The 14,075-nt window shown below is 46.2% G+C and overlaps 3 protein-coding genes across 59 annotated transcripts in view; 2 read left to right on the top strand and 1 right to left on the bottom strand.

The window, feature by feature from the left end:
- Positions 1–1,924, top strand: part of LOC127006181 (uncharacterized) — a 30,975-nt gene extending 29,051 nt beyond the window's left edge. For both annotated transcript variants that reach the window (XM_050875733.1, XM_050875734.1), the window contains one exon: positions 173–1,924. In XM_050875733.1, coding sequence (XP_050731690.1) covers positions 173–1,105 — 933 coding nt within the window. In that variant the 3' untranslated portion in view covers positions 1,106–1,924. The remainder of the gene's footprint in view (positions 1–172) is intronic.
- A 6,929-nt stretch (positions 1,925–8,853) lies between these two features.
- Positions 8,854–11,498, top strand: LOC127006183 (keratin-associated protein 4-12-like). Of its 50 annotated transcripts, none has more exons than XR_007759162.1 (4): positions 8,872–10,173; positions 10,341–10,415; positions 10,510–10,601; positions 10,639–11,498. XR_007759162.1 is itself a non-coding variant. In XM_050875748.1 (4 exons), exons 1-4 carry the CDS (start codon positions 9,542–9,544, stop codon positions 11,011–11,013), a joined length of 1,212 nt encoding a protein of 403 aa, XP_050731705.1. In that variant the 5' UTR covers positions 8,910–9,541; the 3' UTR covers positions 11,014–11,498. The 50 variants fall into 50 exon arrangements, 10 of the variants coding, with proteins under 10 accessions (XP_050731705.1, XP_050731713.1, XP_050731710.1 ...); XR_007759157.1 differs by having other exon boundaries at positions 10,341–10,434; positions 10,510–10,566; positions 10,620–11,498; XR_007759156.1 differs by having other exon boundaries at positions 10,341–10,453.
- Positions 10,973–14,075, bottom strand: part of LOC127006182 (uncharacterized) — a 64,684-nt gene continuing 61,581 nt past the window's right edge. For all 7 annotated transcript variants that reach the window (XM_050875737.1, XM_050875736.1, XM_050875735.1 and 4 more), the window contains exon 5: positions 10,973–14,069. In XM_050875737.1, coding sequence (XP_050731694.1) covers positions 12,921–14,069 — 1,149 coding nt within the window. In that variant the 3' untranslated portion in view covers positions 10,973–12,920. The remainder of the gene's footprint in view (positions 14,070–14,075) is intronic.

The following is a 14,075-nucleotide window of genomic DNA, read 5'->3' as shown; positions in this document are numbered from 1 at the left end:
TATAGGATCTTTGGTAGTAGCAGCAGTAGTCATAGTTGTGTTTATTATTCTAAAACCTTACAATCTAGTCTGAGCCTAACCGCTTTTTTCTGCATTTCCTCCCTCTCTCTCACACACACACACACACACACACACACACACCACTTATGCACACACACACACACACACATAGACACGCCAAAAGAAGACAGAGGAGATGAATCTGATGCTGGATGTGATTGAGCGGCTTCTGGCTCATCAGGAGGCTCAGACCACCGCCAAGTTCTCCCGCATCCTCGCCGAACAGCTCAACCCCAACAGGAGGGAGGAGGAGGAGGAGGACGAGGACGACGACGACGAGGAGGAGGAGGAGGAGGAGGGGAATGATAAGGCGGTACGGAGCGGGGAGGAAGGGAGAGGAGGCTTCGTGAATCCGGGCTTTGTGTTGGAAAATGACGAAGTTAGGGATTTCTTCTTTCCCACGAGGACTACAAACCCCGTGGAGGAACTGCTGCACATCATAGCCAGCGAGAGGGAGAGGGAGCGGTGCCCCCTCACCCCCAGCACCTCCTTCGACCACACCGCAATCCCCCCGAACCACCAGGGACCCCCAAACCCCTCCCCTCCCCCTAGTTATAGTTCCGTTAACCCCCACCTTCTGCCCGAGCTCCCCCTCTCCCTCTCTCGCAGCCACAGCTTCATCCCCACCCCCTCCGCCCCCCTCACCCCCTCTCGCAGCCACAGCTTCATCCCCACCCCCTCCGCCCCCCTCACCCCCTCTCGCAGCCACAGCTTCTTCCCCTCCCCCTCCGCCCCCCTCAGTTCCGCCCGCCGCCACACCCTCACCCTCCTTAGTCAGGTGATTAGCTCTGTGGATGGGGGGGCAAACGGGGTGCCGTCACCGTTCGCCCCCTCCACCCCCGTCCCCATCCTTAGATCCTCCTTCAGCCCCTCTACCCCCGTCCCCATCCTTAGATCCTCCTTCGCCTCCACCCCCGTCCCCATCCTTAGATCCTCCTTCTCCCCCTCTACCCCCGTCCCCATCCTTAGATCCTCCTTCAGCCCCTCCACCTCCTCCTCAACGCAAAAGGATGGGGAAGAGGTCAAGGAGGTTACCAGATTTTAAGAGAGAGAGAGAGAGAGAGAGAGCAGTTATGTACGTCTGTCTGCATGTGTGTATATAATTATGTAGGTAATACTTAAGAATGTTAGTTGTGTATAATTAGGCGATAGGAAAATAGTAAACCACTGCCTGTAGCTATTATTATTGCTATTATTATTATTATTATTATTATTATTATTATTATTATTATTATCATCATCATCATTATTATTATTATTACTTTTGTTATTCTTGTTCTAGTTGTTATTCTTGTTTGTCATTCTTCTTCCTATCATTCTTCTTCTTCTTTTTCTTCTTCTTCTTCTTTATTTGCAATCGCCCTTCTTCTTTATTTCCATTCGTTCTTCTTCTTCTTCTTCTCCTTCTTCTTCTTCTTATTATTATTATTATTCATCTTGATTCCATCCTCCTCCTCCTCCTCCTCCTTATCATCATCATTATCATCATAATCTCGAAGTTTGCTGATGACACCATAGTGGGCGGAAAGGCCTCACGACGACCGACAGCGGAAATCATCCAAAAAGTATCAATGGTTTGAGAAGTGGCAAATGTCATTCAAAGCTGACAGGTGTTAAGTCATGCACTTTGGGTCCAGAAATAGTAACCATACATACAGCAAGCATGGGAAGCCTCTACAGGTCGTGCAGGAGGAATGGTATCTTGGGGTCATCATCGGCGGTGACCGGAAACATACAAAGCACTGTAAAAAAAAAAAAAGAAGCAAACAACAAAGCCAACACTGCTCGGGTTTATAGTGAGGAACTGCGAATGTAAGATGCCGGGAATAATGTTGTCTTTATATAATAAATTGATAAGACCTCACCTCGAATATGCAATGCTGTTCTGGTCCCCTAATTTACAGGAAGAACATAGAATTATTGGAGAGAGTTTAGCGACGATCTACGAAAATGTTTCCACCCTTAAGGTCTTAGAGTGTTAGACGGATGAGGAACGACTCAAGCGACTCAACTTCTTTACGTTGGAAAAAGAGACACGAGAAGATTTAATTCAGGTCCTCGAGTACCTGAAGAAGTTCTGTAACGCCGATCACTCAATTTTTTTTAGGTACAAGCCCATTCAAGAACTACAAATAACGGTCTACCTTCTCAAGTGAGGCGATGTAATACAGACATTGCCAGGAATTTCTACTCAAACCGAGTCATCCGCCATTGGAACAACCATCCTGCAGAAGTAGTAAGTGCGGAAACCATCAACTTCTTTATAAATCGCATTGACCATTACTCTGTTTCGAAAGGAGTGAACTGAACATACATACCGAGGTGCTTTGTGTCCAGCTGGTACCAAGTGACTGTCGAGTAGTTAAATGAAAATAGTCAGACTCAGCCTTGAAGTCCTTTTGGGCGGGACGCGCAGGGGGAGCTCCCTCACCACAGCTCTGCCAAGTTTGCCCTTTATTATCGGATTAGTCTAAAAAGTACTTGTCCACGTTGTAAATAAAATATTTATCTCGACTGTGGAGCACACGGGAGTGAATCGGTGTAGCTGCCATCGCGAGTGGAGGACGGGGAGGAAGTGACATGGTGTTCTTGACTGGTGTCCAGTCCACTGAAAACGTCGAAGGGCAACGTTGTCACGTGTTAAAGAGAATTAATTTTTTTATCCTAAAAAGAGACACATTCATAGCACTGTATAGCCTTATTTAATATATACAGAATATTCAATACACATTTTCAAATAGCAAATAGCTAACATATGAGAGAGAGAGAGAGAGAATGTATTGGGAGTGATGCGGCAGCGCTGGGAGAGGCGGGAATCTCACCCAAACGGAGTTCATGTTATGTTTGAGTCTGATTATAGAGCGGGCAACCTCGTCATGCGCCCGTAGCCCTTCTGTTGCCCGGCTTTTCATGTTTCCATGTTTCCTCTACACCAAGAGAGGGGGAAGTGAGGGGGTGGGGTGTTAATATGGCACATGTTAATTAATGTGCGTCACAAGCCCACTCCCCTTCTCTCTCTCTCTCTCTCTCTCTCTCTCTCTCTCTCTCTCTCTCTCTCTCTCTCTAAATGTAGGGAGGAGAGGCGTTCCTCCCTTCCTCTTCCCTTCCCTTATCTTTTTCCCAATAATATTTTCTTTATTTTTCCTGTCATTCCTTCCCTTCACTTCTCATCCCTTCGCTTCCATTCTCATCCCTTCTCATTTCCTCCCTTCTCTTTCCTTCCCTTCCTTTCTCATCCTTTCCCTTCCCTTCTCACCCTTTTCTTTCCCTTCTCTCCCTTTCCCGACTCCTTTTACTCCTCTCTCCATCCCATTGCTTAACAGAGAGAGAGAGAGAGAGAGAGAGAGAGAGAGAGAGAGAGAGAGAGAGAGAGAGAGAGAGAAAACTAACAATAAGCCAGTCACATACACCTGTAATTGGCCTGTTCGCAATGGGGTGTAGATACCAGACACCACTATTGTTTTAATTTTGACTCGTAAAATATATATTATATTGGGCAACGTTAAAGCGCTAATGCGGGGTGTTTTGTTTATACTAATATTATTAAAAGGATTTTGTGGGTATAGAAGTGCAAAACATGCTGTTAATATACTTTTGCAGTGATTTTTTTTTTCTAAAATACAATATGTACATCAACTCAAGGGAATTTGCCGTCTATAATGAACTGTTTATGTATTTTTCTTATTGAGTTTTGATTTGAAACACGCCAAACATTCATCTGCAAGTCCATGTAAGGAAAAAAAAACCTGTCCCCGAATTTCTGACACCGGTACAATAATCTCCGGAACAACAAGACCAAAACAACGTCAGTGTGCAGGGCCCATAGACTGTATCACACTGCTATCAACACCAAGAATGTGGACCATATATACCACTAGAGACCTGAACAACTGCTGAGCGTAATAAGTAGCGCTTGAAGGACAAGGTCATACCGCGTGTTTGGTATAGTAAAGCTGTACGTGTGACAGGATGGTGCATTTTGTTTTACAGTTAATATCATCACAGATTTGACGCGACAGTAAGATCCGTGATTTTTAACTGGGTTGAGCTGACTTGAAAAACGGTAATATCGCAGGTCCTTTGCTAATTTGTGTTTTATCTTATAAAACATGATTAAGGTATCTTCATAATGCTCAAATATGAACAAATTATATCATATGGACATGGCTTTACTATTGTCTTGCATTTTATGACGATCAATGTCAGATTCTCTTTACAAATGGGCGTTGAAAATAGCTTGTTGGTCGTTCTTCAACCCAAGGAAGTTACGAGAAAATTAAAATTCTGGTGATGACAGGCGCCTGCAACACCCCGCTGCGAACAGGCCATCAGTCTGCAGATCAGTCAGTCAGGTGTTACTCATTCAAGGCCGAGGAGGAGGAGGAGGAGGAAGGTGAAAGGAAAGAAGAGGAGGAGGAAGGATGACTGGAGATGAGAGACAGAGAAACAGGCTGACAGACATACACACTCTTCTATTAAAAAAAAAAAAAAACTAACATGAAATTTTGTGTGTGTGTGTGTGTGTGTGTGTGTACTGGTGCGCTGGTTTACTTCTCAATACTCAGGTAAAGATTAATTAACGTACTTGCCTGTTCATGATAGGTAATATATGGCCCCTCGTGCTCCCTATGTTAAACTCTCAAAGCTACGTCTGGGTAAGTCAAGGTAGGGGGCAGCACTTTACGTCCCTCTGTCGGGGCGGGGGTTAGCGGCATTAGCCTAATCTCTTCCTTGCTATAAAAAGCTTCCAATTGCTATATTTTTTCTTGGCATACCTGCGTCATACTGTTACTGGCAAAGAACGTAAACTTGTTGTTATAACCGTTAACCCATAAAAGTGGTTACCAGAAAGATCGTAGGGAACAGCGTCTGGCTGATTTATATTATTGAAACTGATCTCTAGGGCAATGGCATAAGAAGGGAGTGCGTGGAATTTTTGTCTTGTCAATAAGTCTTCCTGGGCACTGGCTTGGCCCACGGTGTTTTGGACTCGCTCAGCACAAGTTTATGGTGTTGTCGATACCTGCGCATCGGGACAAAACTCCGGGTGTTTATGTCGCTTGTGCTCCCTGTCTTACTCTATGGCTGTGAAACGCGGACACTGAATAGAGACTTGTTGAAAAGGATTGATGCTTTTGGATATAAATGTCTTACTCAATGGCTGTGAAACGCGGACACTGAATAGAGACTTGTTGAAAAGGATTGATGCCTTTGGATATAAGTGTCTTACTCAATGGCTGTGAGACTCAATAAAGACTTGTTGAGGCGGATTGATGCCTTTGGATATAAGTGTCTTACTCAATGGCTGTGAGACTCAATAGAAACTTGAAGAGGCGGATTGATGTCTTTGATAATAAGTGCCCACGCAGAATCATGAGATATCGCTTGATTAAGTGTGTCAAACCGGTGATTACTCCGTGACTGATTCGAGGCCTATAATCTGCATGCTTAGGCTTTGAGGCGACAACTCCGACTAAACGGGCATATGGCACGCTACTCAGAAGTCAACCCTGCTCACCGGTTTGTTTCTGTAGGAGAGTCCTGAGTGGAGGCCAACAAAGGAGGCCAACAAAGCTCGTGGATTGAGCAAGTCGAAAGATCCTGCCATGAAGTACGAAGTTAGGATGGGAAGGGGGGGGGGGGGGGGCAGGGTTACCAAATTATCGTACTCAGACACTCAGCACATCGTATTTTCCGGTTTCTGAGTCACAGCTATCGCAAACAAACGCCAATAAGTAATGCTTTTAACGATAATTTTAACTGGAATTTCATTATCTGTGTGGGTAGGAAAGTTTTGGGCCCTGGAACTGATAAATGCGATGTTTTGAGTACGATAATCTGGCAACCCTGGGGGGGGGATGCTTCATGGAGACTTGCCCGAATGAGTTTCCGGAGTCGGTGTTGTACGGTGAGTGTCTTGACATCTGATCTATCTGTAAACTAACAGAAACCCATATTCACCAAACCAGTAGTAACCAATCTCTTTTATTGTAAACTACTGCCTCTGTGGATAGTAACCCATCCCTACAAAGGATATCACCCCTAAAATATGGATCTATCGCCAAAAAATAGGTTGAGTACGACAATCTGGTAACGTTGGTATGCTTTAGCTCGCACACACACACACACACACACACGCGTTCCTCAGGTTGGAGACTCCCCCGCACGGCTGCCAGGTTATCGTACTCAGAGCCGCGTATTTACCGGTTTCAGGACCCATAACTGTTGCCAAGAAGCACCAATAATTAACCATTTAAACGATAACCATATATGAAGGCAGTTATTTGGGTGATGAAAGCAGTTTTTGGGTCGGAAATCGGCAAACATAAGAGGCTAGAGTACGACAATCTGGCAACGTTGCTCCCCCAGCCCTCTTTTGTCCTGTCTCGCTCATTCAGACACACGCGGCGGCAGTCAGCGGTCGGCTACTACGGACTGCGTGACAGCTCTCCGGTGATGTCCCTCAAATAACTGTGAGGCTGTGAGTACAAGATTAGTGTACTGATTAATTAGCGTTATTTATAGAACTACCGAATCTGGCCGAAGGTGTCCTAGTGGTCGTTTTGTGTTCCTTGGTAGTCGAAGTGTTCCATTGAGCCCCTTGATTGCCTTGTTATCTCTTCGTCAACAATTATACTATAGTCTTTCCATTTTATCTCTCTGGTTTCCGCTCGCCACTGCCCACAAGCCCGTCCCCAGTCCCATTCCATTCCATTTAAGATTAACCCCCTTAAAAGGGGGACAGGGCCTTGGCCAAATGGCGGCCCTGTAAGGGGTGGGCGAGCAATGCAAGATCGTTGCGGGTCTAGGGACGCCTCCGCCGCCGCCACAGCCACGGGTAACAGCCGGCGAGCAGCGACGGAGGCACGGGCCCTCCGGGCAGGCGCCCAGGGAGCAGCCCGTAGCGGTGCACGAGCGAGCAGCCCAGCAGTCGACTATAACCGCAGAGGGGTCACCCTCACCACTGCAGAAGGGCCACCCGGCTGCTCGCCCGAGGAGTGCTGGCGGTCCACTGACCCCAGTCCCCACGCTGTTTCCCCTCTCTCGTCTCGTCTCCCCCCTGCATCGCTCACCCCCGAACTGTTGCACCATCCTTAACATTGTTCCCAAGCTGTTTCCCCTCTCGTCTCGTCTCCCTACCCCCTGCATCGCTCACCCCCGAACTTTTGCGCCATGCCTAAAACATTGTTCCCAAGCTGTTTCCCCTCTCGTCTCGTCTCCCTACCCCCTGCATCGCTCACCCCCGAACTGTTGCACCATGCCTAACATTGTTCCCAAGCTGTTTCCCCTCTCGTCTCGTCTCCCTACCCCCTGCATCGCTCACCCCCGAACTGTTGCACCATCCTTAACATTGTTCCCAAGCTGTTTCCCCTCTCGTCTCGTCTCCCTACCCCCTGCATCGCTCACCCCCGAACTGTTGCACCATGCCTAACATTGCATCATGCCACCCAACGTGACCCAAGATTTCATCACATTACCCATGCAATCACACACATACAAACACGCAAACACCCCACTGGTGTAACACTAGCATACAGTTAAATGGACACAGTATTTACAACCTATTCTGAAGTAGCTAATAGTTAACAATAAGAGAGGGAGAGAGGATGGCGGCGATGATGTGGCATATCTGCTAATCCCGCCGCCAACGCCTAAAGTGACTTGGTAAAATGAAAAGACAATAAGGAAGGCAAGACTCGTTATATTTCTTCATTCTTCCCATACTCTGTGGCAACATTTGTTCTGTCAAGACGAAGGACGGCGAATAACCACCTTTGTTGCAGTGTGTCAGGTGTGTTGCAGTCAGGGGCGTCATTTGGGGGTCTTGGGGGGGGCAGTTGCCCCCAAGACTCAAGTTGCCCCCCCCAAGCCTCAGTTTGCCCCCCCTACCAGCGAAGCCTCAAGAAGTAACAGCAGCTGGATTTAGTTATATATATATATATATATATATATATATATATATATATATATATATATATATATATATATATATATATATATATATATATTTTTTTTTTTTTAATTATTATTATTATTATTTTGTTGTTGTTGTTGTTGTTGTGTGTGTGTGTGTGTGTGTGTGTGTGTGAACAGTCAACACTGAGCGGCAGTTAGGGTTCCGGGAGCAGCAAAGACAGACGTGCTGTAGCCTGTTTAGGAGGTGGGCCTCAGAACTGGTGACGTCGCGGTGGGGGCCTGTGAGAGTGCCAAGCCTAGTGCTTTCCCCATCTCTATCTCGCCCCTGTGTCACTGTGTGCTGTGTGTGTGGATCTACAGTGAGGGTGTAAGCTTATTTAATTTTTCAGTATGATGAGTATACTCAAATTATCAACAGTATTACTTTTATTTAATTTTTCAGTATGGTGAGTATACTCAAATTATCAACAGTATTATTGCTCATACTTAATTATCTTGATGTTAATTTCATTACAGTAATGATGCAATTGTTTTTTAACTTTCAATAATGCCCGGCATTGGCAGCTTTATAAAATATATTTTCCTTAAAATTCAAATATAAGAAAAAGAAGGTCCTGTACTCATGTTTACCTTTCAAATGTACAATCATAAATACATGAAATTTCTCGGAAATATTATGTTTCTTAATCCTTGTCTGTCTGGTCTGTTTATATTCTTATATAGCTACCCGTGATGATAAGGTAAATGAACAGTAGTGAGATTATATAATTTATGCTGAAAAACCTTGCTTATGTGGTTTAAAAAAAGCAAAAAAATATATATATATATATATATATATATATATATATATATATATATATATATATATATAGAGAGAGAGAGAGAGAGAGAGAGAGAGAGAGAGAGAGAGAGAGAGAAAGCTGATGAAGCTCTTTGCTCACCAAACTGTCTCTGCCCCCCCCAAGAAAAATCTGAAATGACGCCCCTGGTTGCAGTGCGTCAGGCGTGTTACAGTGTGTCAGGTGTATTGTAGGGGTCAGGTGTGTAGCAATGTGTTATGTGTGTTGCAGTGTCAGGTATATCGTAGGGGTCAGGTGTGTTGCAGGGGTCAGGTGTGTTGCAGTGTGTCATGTGTGTTACAGTGTCAGGTGTATTGTAGGGGTCAGGTGTGTTGCAGTGTGTCAGGTGTATTGTGGGGGTCAGGTGTATTGTAGGGGTCAGGTTTTTTTTTTTTTTTTTTTTTTTTTTACGTTGTTGCCTATTGCGCCGGTAGGCATCTTCCCGGTGGGGCCTGATGGTCGGCCCAAGGCTTCTTCCAGGTGGGGCCTGATGGTCGGCCCAGCCCGTTCTGGCGCAGGCGAGTGTTTATAGTGGCGCCATCTTGCATTGGCTCATGCTGCCCCCCGGAACTCGTACTTGATTCGCTTGGACGGCTTCCTCTAGAGTCCGGGTTGATGGGTGGTCTTCAGGACAGCATGTGGGTAGTTTTAAGCCACTCGGCGGTGACCGAAAAATCCGAATGGTAGCGTGAGGATTCGAACCCGCGTCGTCCATCACGCGGCGAATGTGGGTCCAGTACGCTATCACTTCGGCCACCGCCTACCCTGCAGTGTGTCAGGTGTGTTACAGTGTGTCAGGTGTGTTGCAGTGTGTCAGGTGTATTGTAGGGGTCAGGTGTGTTGCAGTGTGTCAGGTGTGTTGCAGTGTGTTATGTGTGTTGCAGTGTGTCATGTGTGTTGCAGTGTGTCATGTGTGTTGCAGTGTCAGGTGTGTTGCAGTGTGTCAGGTGTGTTGCAGTGTCAGGTGTGTCAGGTGTGTTGCAGTGTGCCTTGTGTGTTGCAGTGTGTCATGTGTGTTGCAGTGTGTCGTGTGTTGTAGTGTGTCATGTGTGTTGCTGTGTGTCGTGTGTTGCAGTGTGTCATGTGTGTTGCAGGTGTCAGGTGTATTGCAGTGTGTCAGGTGTGTTGCAGTGTGTCAGGTGTGTTGCAGGGGTCAGGTGTGTTGCAGTGCGTCATATGTATTGCAGTGTGTCATGTGTGTTGCAGTGTGTCGTGTGTTGCAGTGTGTCGTGTGTGTTGCAGTGTGTTGCAGTGTCATGTGTGTTGCAGTGTGTCGTGTGTTGCAGTGTGTCATGTGTGTTGCAGTGTGTTGCAGTGTCATGTGTGTTGCAGTGTGTCGTGTGTTGCAGTGTGTCAGGTGTGTTGCAGTGTGTTGCAGTGTCATGTGTGTTGCAGTGTGTCGTGTGTTGCAGTGTGTCAGGTGTGTTGCAGTGTGTCATGTGTATTGCAGGGGTCAGGTGTGTTGCAGTGTGTAATTTGTATTGCAGTGTGTCATGTGTGTTGCAGTGTGTTGCAGTGTGTCAGGTGTGTTGCAGTGTGTCATGTGTATTGCAGGGGTCAGGTGTGTTGCAGTGTGTCATGTGTATTGCAGTGTGTCATGTGTGTTGCAGTGTGTCAGGTGTGTTGTAGTGTGTCATGTGTATTGCAGTGTGTCATGTGTGTTGCAGGGGTCATGTGTGTTGCAGTGTGTCAGGTGTGTTGCAGTGTGTCATGTGTGTTGCAGTGTGTCATGTGTGTTGCAGTGTGTCAGGTATGTTGCAGTGTCAGGTGTGTTGCAGGGGTCAGGTGTGTTGCAGGAGTCAGGTGTGTTGCAGTGTGTCAGGTGTGTTGCAATGTGTCAGGTGTGTTGCAAGGTGTCAAGTGTATTGCATTGTTTCAGGTATGTTTAAGGGTGCCGGGTGTGTTGCAATGTATCAGGTGTGTTGCACAGGTGTTGCAATGTCATGTGTGTTGCAGGGTGTCAGGTGTGCCGCTCTGCTCTTTTGGCAGCAATATGGCGCTTGAGATGAAGTTTGTCAAACTCTCACCATTACCATCATCACCCTCACCATCCTTCTCTGTGGCTTTGTTTGTGGAAGTCATTCGGAATATCAGCGTCATTCCTCGTCAAAGTAAGCAAATCAGTGATGAGCCGAAACTATTAATTCTACTGGTACTGCTGCTGCACATATGTTTATTGAAGTCATTCAGTATATAAACCTCGTCATACTAGCAAATGAGAAATGATCCGAAGGTACTTAATACTAGTGCCACAAAAATGTTTGTGAAAATCATTCGGAATATCAGCTTTATAATTTTCAGAGTAAGTAAATTATCAACGAGCCGAAGTTACTTGTAGTACTATTGATACAACTCAAATGTTTGTGGAAGTCACTCTTAGTATCAGCGTTATTCCTCGTCAAAGTAATTTAGCAAATCAGTAATGAGCCGAAACTACTTGTACTCTTGTTACACTACATGTGTTTATGGACGTCATTCAGTATATGAACTATATTCCTCGTCATAGTCAGCAAATTATTAATGAGTCGAAAATACTTGCACTAGAGTCACAACACGCATGTATATGAGTCACTCTGAATATCAGCGTTATTCCTCGTCACAGTAACCAAATGAGCAATGAGCCGAAAATACATGTACATGTTTTACAATACAATTTTTTGTGGTGTCATTCGGGTGTATTCCGTCGTATTCCGCCCCTTTGCCGGGAGTTGAACTGCGCATGCGCGGGCGCTATTTTGTCCATTTCATTCACTGCACTATCTTTTAATAGGTTATAATAAGCTTACCTTTGATCTTGTGATTGTCCTTCTGTCTACTCAGAGTTCTCCTCTGATTCAAGGTCAGGTTTACGGAATACTCTCCATTCAATAGTAGCTGAGCAACGGGGTCCATGGCAGCCTCGAATTTGGCCATTATTTCATGAATACTAACATGATGTATCGCCGCCATCTTGCCTGGGAAAAACGTAGATATCAACACTGTGATACTAAACATTGAGTTCTGCGCATGCGCAGAGCAGAATGAGACGACTCACGAGAGTGGGACGGAATACGACGCCGCACCGGTGTTGTGTACGTAGATGTCCCTTGTACGAAACTGTCCCCGCTTTGTTTACAAACAAAAGGCGAACCGCTATATACAAGGATCTGTGTACGCAGCTGGTCGCGGATATATGGATGTCCCACCAGTGTTTTAAAAGACGAGAGGGCATATTGTTTTATCCTTTCATGGGAAAAACATTCATGAACCCAATACAGCGCTCTGTTTTGTAATAAGTGAAGTGAATGGGCATTAAATAGCCTTTTTGAAGTGATTCACGGGTAAAAATACGGGAGTGGTAATATCAAAACAAAACTATCTTGATGTGCATATGATAATTGTTTAGGGCAGATTGCATTCTTATATATCGGAGGTCAGGGTCCATCTCCTGCCCGCAGGACATATTTGAAGGAAATTGAACGACTCACATCAAAAGCTAAAAACTACCACATAACGGTATTTTTTTTTATTAACGACATTCTGTTTGGTTGAATACGAAACCATTAGACTTCTCCTTTGGTTGCTTGGAAGGTTTGGTGGATAATGTCCATTTAAGAGAAGATGCTGTTAAGGACCTATTTCATCCCTAAATTTGGCAAGTCTCTAATCCCGTAAATCTGCAGCCATGTTATCGATGGGACGCCTGCGTACAGCTTTGCTTATCAGCAAGTCTTTGTTTGTAAACATTCGCTTCTGACAATGCGTAATTCGCGCGAGGACAGCTCCGTACACGGGGACATCTACGTACACAACACTGGTATACTTTCTTAGTGGTGCCTGGTGACCGACCCCAGCCCATTATGTCGCAGGAAGGTGTTTATAGTGGCGCCATCTTCCTTGGCTCATCCTGCCCCCAGGAGCTCATTTTCGATCCTCTTTCAGCGAGAATCTTGAGTCCGGGTCGATAGATGATGGTCTTCAGGACTACATGTGGGTAGTCTTGGCCACTCGGCGATGACTGAAAAGTTGCCAGCTTGTTTGTATCAGCGGGCGGGTTGCGAACCTGCTTACTCTTTTTTTAGACGCCGCGCAAGCGCTCTCACCCAGATAGTTCTACATTTACATTTACTCCACCATATTGGAGACATCATGGAGCACAGAGACGTTTTTCGCGAGCAATCTTTCACCTACTCTCCTGTTCAAGACTCCTGTGGAGTAAGCGAACTGAAAGCGGGGTTGGTCACGAAACGGGAATACACCTTGTCCTACACCAGTGTTCCCTGTATGAAAGCTCATGTAATTGCCCGCCGCTGTTATTTGAACATTCTTGCCAACTCCTCGCTGGTGAGTGGTATTGGGAGAGTAGAGGTTTGAGAAAAGATAGTCACAGTCAGGGATATGTAGACCGCTAAACTTAACCTCGTGCGTAAATCCCTCCGGCCTGAGCAGCGCCTCCAGCACCCTCTGTTCACACATGTAGTTCCTTTTAACCTTCCCACGGAGCTCGGTGTCAAGGTGTTGCACGTACTGCCAGAAGTTTTTCTTCACATCACGTGGCGTTGAGGTGCACTGCGTGAAGGGTATGGCATGGAAGCCAAGGGGAAGATTCTTACAGCTCTTCATGAGTCGGCGAGAATCGACGGGGACCCATGTGGAAATACTGTAGACGTCTTTTTCCAAACCCCCCTCGCGCGCCACCTCCATCATGGACACGTTCAAGGCAGCAGTGAAGCAGGCGTTGAGGGTGGTGCCAGTGGCGCGAGCCTTGGCAGTGATCTTCTCCACTGTCTGCTTGTCGAGGAGCAAAGTCTTCAAATACGTCGTAGTTGGGTTTGCTTCGTTCGGGACACCATAAGCTTCCATGAGCAGAGGAAGATGTTTGCTCGCTAGATGTTTTCTGATGGCCGACATAAGTCTCTCAGGATCCTTTTCCAGTTCTTCCCTAATCCTATTTTCCTCTTCTCTGGCCTCCACGCCGTCACGGAGCTCCCCGACAGGCCTGGTGTCCACGGGTGATCCCTCGAGGAGGCTGTCGATGATTTGGGACAGCAGCTCCGACATCAGTAGTACGACCATTCCGTCGTTAGCAGCATGGTGGACGGACATCAGGAGGTGACACTGATGAGGATATGCTGCCTTCACTTCAGGGAGAGGACAGGGAGCATCTGGAGGACATGGCATGAGCCGAGCATTCCACAGCGGCCCATTGTAGAGGTCAAATTTTACTTTATGCTGTTCAGAGTGTTCGTGCTCCAAGTCCGTGTAGTTCACCACCTGAAA

Source organism: Eriocheir sinensis, chromosome 32 (assembly GCF_024679095.1).
Source record: "Eriocheir sinensis breed Jianghai 21 chromosome 32, ASM2467909v1, whole genome shotgun sequence".
NCBI classification, from domain to species: domain Eukaryota; kingdom Metazoa; phylum Arthropoda; class Malacostraca; order Decapoda; family Varunidae; genus Eriocheir; species Eriocheir sinensis.
This window is presented reverse-complemented; position numbering and strand designations above follow the sequence as displayed.

Bases quoted from the DNA above. Each gene is read 5' to 3' on its own strand.
- LOC127006183 (XM_050875746.1), top strand. From the start codon at position 9,542: ATGTGGGTCCAGTACGCTATCACTTCGGCCACCGCCTACCCTGCAGTG. The intron at 10,174-10,340 runs GTGTGTTGCAGT...GCAGTGTGTCAG, and splicing joins CGTGTGTTGCAGTGTGTCAG to GTGTGTTGCAGTGTGTCATG.